This window comes from Pecten maximus, chromosome 9, assembly GCF_902652985.1.
Source record: "Pecten maximus chromosome 9, xPecMax1.1, whole genome shotgun sequence".
Classification (NCBI taxonomy): Eukaryota; Metazoa; Mollusca; class Bivalvia; order Pectinida; family Pectinidae; genus Pecten; species Pecten maximus.
Genome location: NC_047023.1, coordinates 32,392,702 through 32,399,599, shown reverse-complemented (window position 1 = coordinate 32,399,599; position 6,898 = coordinate 32,392,702). Strand labels below are relative to the sequence as shown.

The following is a 6,898-nucleotide window of genomic DNA, read 5'->3' as shown; positions in this document are numbered from 1 at the left end:
AAACTATCAATGTGACTAGGGCAGAGCGAGCTTAACTGCTGGTTATGTCTCAGTATGAGAAATATTGTGATTCCACAAGGTTTAAATGTGATGAATGGGCATGACTAGTGAATTAACGCATATCCAATGTAATATATTATGTAACATTTTACTCTGATGTTAGGGATGTCCGAAGTAGTTTTCTTAATTAGACGTGGGCACCTAGACAGGTGCAGCGTGTGGTATAGGAAATGCCTATCCCCACCATTTTTTTTTTTGCGTCTTCAAGAATGTTTTCATGTTACTTTGATTGGCTATACGCTAGAGGCCAAGAGGATTTAGGACAATGTTTTATGTAAAAACTCCTGTTTCAAACAACGACGACTAGATCATATTTAATGTAAATCTTGATATTTTGGATCGAAACTATCAGACTGTACTTGATATACATGATTTTGTTTCAGACCGAGACGGCCGTGGATTATTCGATCCGAAAAATATTCCAGAGAAAGACATGACAGAGGAACAACGACTATTGTATCGGATAATGAAAACGTATGACCGGTCATCGCGCCCTGTCTTCTCCGCCAAAACACCTGTCGTGATACGACTGGGAATCACCCTAACTCAAGTGCTTGACGTGGTATGTCATTGACCAATATACCATACATATTGAGAAAAACATTTTGGCAGTATAAACCTGGCATGTAAACATGTATAAGCTTGGTAAACGATAAAGCTTCGGAGATCTGACCTATCTTAAGCTGTTTATATTTGTTTGTTTGTTATATTTGTTGCGGGTTGACCTCGGCGCTAATTGGACATAGCAGCATTGGTAGACAAGAAAATGAATGAAGTAAAGAGACCAAATTGCATCGCGTCGAAAGTTCACAAGATATTGAAGTATATTTTCTAGAAGTATGATAGAAAGTATGTCACATATATAATTCCTCTCCTTCTCATTGGCATTTTATTGCATGCTAGTACTGACGTTCCTAATGAATGTCAATCAGTGCTTATTAAGTAAAATATATAAGTCATTTAAATTGTCTATATTTTTCAATTGAACGATCATATTTATTTCTTCATTTAATCTTACTGCCATATCATAATTACACTTTTATTTATACTATCTGTGTTCGATTAAAAAAGGATGGGGACCCTTAATTGCTAAGTATCGTACATTCTATGCTACTACGTAATTGTTGTTTCTAATTTAGGATGAGAAGAACCAAATATTGACAACGAACGTCTGGTTGGACCAGGAGTGGGTGGATGAGAAACTACAATGGACGAATGTCTCAGAATTTGCTCATATAAAGATTTTTAGAATTCCGTGTGACTTGCTTTGGTTACCAGATATTGTTTTATATAATAGGTAGGTAATTTATTATAGAGGCTAGTATATACCCTACTGGTAAGCACGTTCCTTTGGACATTTATATACATATATACTATGTATATTGTATATCATAGTCAGTCTTTGATTAAGAAACATAACATACAAATCACCCATGGCTTATATATTATAGTGTACGTTATAAATGTATCGTTGGCGGTTGAAGTGTATACATTAACTTTGAAACCATCACTTTTTTCGCCCTATTCTTTATTTGTAGAAATAGATAACAAAATCAAACGTCACGCAACAAAAATAATCTGCACCATTTTGAATCGGCTGCTCAACGCATTTTGATGTTTTCTGCTAATATCTGCTAAGAATTTTTTACATGAAAATATAGTATCAATTGTACATTTAAGGAAACATTTCAGTACAGATATGACGAGGCAACAATTTCTTTAATGACTTCACATGTACTGTAAAGTAAGCAGTCCTTTTTTCTGACACCGTATAGAAAAAACCACTTCCCTGATCTGTCAAGGATACAAATGTTATTATCAACATTATGATTGATATCAGGTTTGATATCTTCCACAGTGTTTATGATATTGATTAATAAAATTAATAACACAATATCTCAATGCAGTATAATGCTTAATGGTTATTTCAACCATCCTAATACAGTATAAAGCTTAATGGTTATTTCAACCATCCCAATACAGTATAAAAAGTAAAATTCTTTTAAAAAAACCCTTTTTTTTCCCCTTAAAAATTTTTTGATTTTATAAATTTTTTAAAAAAATTTAAGATATAAAAATTTAATTTTTTAAAAAAAACCCCCTTTTTTCATTTTTAAAAAACTTTATTTTTAAAAAAAAAAAAAAAATTTAAAAAAAATTTCCCTTAACCCAAATTATGTTTTTAAAAACCCAAAATTTTTTTAAAAAAATTATTTTAAACCCCCCCAAAATTTAAAAGAATTTTAAAATTTAACCCCAACAAAAAAAAAATTAAGGGATTTAACCCCCTTTTACAAAAAAAATTTTTTGAAAAAAAAAATTTAAGGGTTATTTAAAATTTTTTTTTTTAAAAAAATTTAAAAAAATTTTAATTAATAATTAAGGTTATTTCAACCATCCAAAAAATAAATTAATTTAAAACCATCCAAAAGTTTTTTTTTTTTTAAACCCCCCCAATAATAAAGCTTAAGGTTTTTATTTAAACCCCAAATAAATATTTTTAATTTATTTAATTTAAAAGAAAATTTAAATTTCCCCCCAAAAATAATTTAATTTTTTTCAACCATTAAACTTTTAAAAAATTTAAAGGGGGTTTTAAACCCCTTAATACTTTTTAAATTATTTATTTAAATTTTAAAATAAAATTAATTTTTAAAAAAAATTTTAAAAAATTTTACAAACCTAAAAAATTAATTTTTTAAAAAACCCCTTTTTTTTAAAAATTTTTTTAAACCTCCAATACAGTAAAAACTTAATGGTTTTTCAACCATCCTATCCCGTATAAAAAATTTTTTCCACCAAAAATTAAAACTTAATGGTTTTTTAAACCACCAATAAAAAAAAATTATTTTTTTAAATAAAAAAATTATTTAACCTTAATTTTTTATTTTTTTAAACTTAAAAATTTTTTAAAAAAATTTTAAAAAAATTAAGGTTAAAAAAAAAAATAAAATTAATTTTTTTTTAAACCCTTTAAATTTAAAACTTAAATTAATTTTAAAAAAAAAAATTAAATTAAAAAAAATTTTCCCCCCTTTTAAAATTAAAATTTATTTAACCCTCCTAAAATTTAAAAAATTAGGGTTTTTCACCAAAACCAAAAAAATTAAAAGGTTTTTTAAATTTCCCAAAAAAAAAATTTTTTAACCCCCCCAAACAAAAAATTAAAATTTTAAAAACCCCAAAACTAAAAAAAAAATTATTAAAAATAAAAAAACAAAATTTTTTTTTCAACCATCCAAAAAAAATTTAATGTTATTTAACCCCCCCTAATAAAAAATTAAGGTTATTTAATTTCCTAATAAAATTATTAAATTTTAAATCCCCATCAAAGTTTTTATTTAAAATTTTAAAATTTAAAACTTTTAATTAAAACCCCCCCAAATACAAAAAAAAATTATGGTTATTTAACCCCCAAACATAAAATTTGGGTTATTTAAACCTTTTAAAATTTAAAACCCTTTTTTTTACCACCAATACATTAAAAACTTAATGGTTTTTTTAACAATCCTAACAAAACTTAATGGTTATTTAACCCACCCAAACATTTAAAATTTTTTTTTTTAAAACCCCAATAAATAAAATTTAATGGTTTTTCCCTTCCAACATAAAAAGGTTTTTTAACCCCAAATAAAAAAAATTAAAATTTTTTTAAAACCAATCATTTAAAACTTATGGTTATTTCAACCATCCAAACATTTAAAAAAAGGGTTTTTTCAACCCCCCCCAAAAATTTTTAAAACAAAGGTTTTTTAACCCATTTATTTTAAAATTTTTTTTCACCTCCTTTTAAAAAAAATTTTTTAACCACCCCAATAAAAAAAATTATGGTTTTAACCACCCTAATACATTAAAATTAAGGTTTTTTAACCATCCAAAATTTAAAATTTTTTTTAAACCCCAAAAAAAATTTTAAAAAACTTAAGGGTTTATTTAACCTCAATAAATTAAACCTTAATGGTTATTTCAACACCCAATACTTAAAAACTAATGTTTTTTAAAAACCCCCAAAATTAAATTAATTTTTAAACCCCCCCAAATAAGTAAAAATTAAGGGTTTTTAATCTTTTAAAAAAAAAGGGGGTTTTTTTCCCCCCCCAAAAGTTAAAGTTAATGGTTTTTAACCCCCAAAAAAAAATTAATTTATTTAACTCCAAACTTAAAAATTTAAATGTTTATTTAACCACCCAAACATTTAAAAATTAATGGTTATTTCAACCTCCTAATACAGAAAATTAAGGTTATTTCATCCAAAAAAAAAGGGAAGTTTATTTCCCACCCAAAAATAAAGTTTAAGGTTTTAAAAAAATTAAAAATTTTAAAAACCAATTTTTTCCCTTTAAAATTTTTTAAAAAAAATTTTTAAAAAAAAAAAAAAAAAAAATTTTTTTTTCAAACCAAAATTTTAAAAAATTTAAAAAAATTTAATTTTTTTTTTAAACATTTTAATAAAAAAAACCCTTTTTTTTTCAAAAATTACAAAAACCTTTTTATTTCAAAAAAAAGGGAAAAAAAATTTTAATTTATTAAATTAAAAAATTTTCATACCAATAGAAAAACCTATCAAAAACTTTTTAAAATTTTTCCATAAAACTTAAAAAATTTCAAAAAAAACCTATAAATAAGGTTTATTTCAACCATCCAATACTTTAAAAATTTAATGGTTATTTAAATCCAAACAAAAAAACAAGGTTATTTCACCATCCAAAATAAAAAGGTTATAACCTCCAATACTTTTAAAAAAATTTTTTTTTTTAAATTTCAAACCCCTTTAAAAAATTTTTTTTCAACCTTAAAAAAAATTTTTTTTTCCCCCCTTAAAAAAAAATTTGGTTTTTTTAAACCTAATCTAAATTAAGGGTTTTTCCAACCAAACATAAAAAAAGGTTATTTAAACCAATCCTTAAAAAATTAATTTTTTTCAACCACCTAATAAAATAAAAGGTAAGGTTATTTTCAACCTTAAAAATTTAAAAAATGTTTTTCAACAATCCAAACTTAAAAAACTTAAGGTTATTAACCTCCATAATTTAAAATTAAGGTTATTTCAACCCCCAATAAAAAAAAAAATTAATGGTTTTTTAAACCCCCCAATACTTTTAAAAATTAATGGTTTTTTCAACCATCCAATATTAAACTTAATGTTTTTAAACCCAAATAAAAACAAATTTTTTAAAACCCCAAACAAAACTTTTTTTAAACCATCTAATACAAAAAAAACTTAATGGTTTTTTCAACCATCCTAAAAAGAAAAAAACTTAATGTTATTTCAACCACCCCAAACATTTTAAAAATTAATGGTTTTTTCAACCACCTTACATTAAATTAATTTTTTTCCCCAATTTTTTAAATTTAAAAAAAAATTTTTTTTCACCTCCAATACTTTTAAAAAACTTAAGGGTTTTTTAACCCCTAATAAATTAAAATTAATGGTTATTTCAACCACCCCAAATCATTTTAAAAACTAAGGTTATTTCAAATCCAATACTTTAAAAACTAATGGTTATTCCACCAATACATTTAATTTAATTTTTTTTTAAAACCAAAAAAATTTTTAATTTTTTTTTCCCCCAAAAAAAAAAATTTTTTTTACCCCAAATCCTAAAAAATTAAGGATTTAAACCCCTCTTTAAAATACTTAAGGGTTTTTCAACCCCCAAAACATATAAGTTATGGATTTAACCATCCAATACTTTTAAAATTAAGGGTATTTCAACCCCCAAAAAAAAAATTAATGGTTTTTCAACCACCAATACGAAAACTTAAAGGGTTTAAACCTCCAAAAATTTAAAATAATTTTTTTTAACCATCCTAATACATAAAGTTTAAAGGGTTTATTTCAACATTAATACTAAATTAAGGTTATTTCAACCCATCCAAACAGAAAAAAATTGGTTTTTAAACCCCCTTATAAAAAAACTTAAGGGTTTATTCAACCCTAAAAAAATTAAAAAAGGGTTATTTAACCCACCAAAAAATTTAAAAAATTTTTAAACACCTAAACCTTAAAAAAAGGTTATTTAAAAACCCCCTAACAGAAAAATTTAAAGGTTATTTAAATCTAATACTTTTAAAAAAAGGTTATTTCCCATCCTAATAAAAAAATTAATGGTTATTTAACCCTCCTAATACCTTTTAAAAATTAATTTTACAAAAAAATAAAAAAAAAATTTTTTTTAAACCTTTAAAAAAAAAAAGGGTTTATTTCAACATCCTAATCCCAAAAAAAAAAGGGTTTTTTTCAACCTCAAAAATAAATTAATGGTTTTAAAACCCCTAAAAAATTTAAAAAAGGTTATTTTTTAACCTAAAAAACAAAATTTTTAAATTTAAATACTAAAAACAAGGTTATTTCAACCATCCAAACGTAAAAAAAATTTTTTTCAACCATTTAAACTTTAAAATTTAATGGTTTTTCAACATCTAAAATAAAATTTAATGTTATTTAAACCCCTTTAAACTTTTAAAATTTTTTTATTTAAATTTTAAAACCTTAAAATTGGGTTAAAAAATTTTTAATCTAAAAACTAATTTTTTTTTTTCCCCTAATCAAAAAATTAATTTTTTTCAAACCTTTTTAAAAAAATTTTTAAAAAAAACCCTTAAAAAATTTTTACCCTTAAAATAAAAAAAAACAATTTTTTTCCCCCCCAAAACTTTAAAATTAAAATTTTTCAACTCCAAACAAAAATTTTTACCCAAATCCTAAAAGTATAAAACAAAAAGGTTATTTAAAACCTAAAATAAACTTTTTTTAACCATCCTAAACGTTAAAATTTAAAGGTTTTTAACCCCATCCTTACATAAACTTAATGGTTATTTCAACCACCCAAAAAAT

The 6,898-nt window shown here is 23.6% G+C and overlaps 1 protein-coding gene across 1 annotated transcript in view; it reads left to right on the top strand.

Moving 5' to 3' along the window:
• The first annotated feature begins 453 nt into the window (after positions 1-453).
• The window catches only part of LOC117334951 (acetylcholine receptor subunit alpha-type acr-16-like), a 37,684-nt gene continuing 31,239 nt past the window's right edge, over positions 454-6,898 (top strand). The window contains exons 1-2 of the mRNA XM_033894815.1: positions 454-622; positions 1,200-1,357. Coding sequence (XP_033750706.1) covers positions 494-622; positions 1,200-1,357 — 287 coding nt within the window. The 5' untranslated portion in view covers positions 454-493. The remainder of the gene's footprint in view (positions 623-1,199; positions 1,358-6,898) is intronic.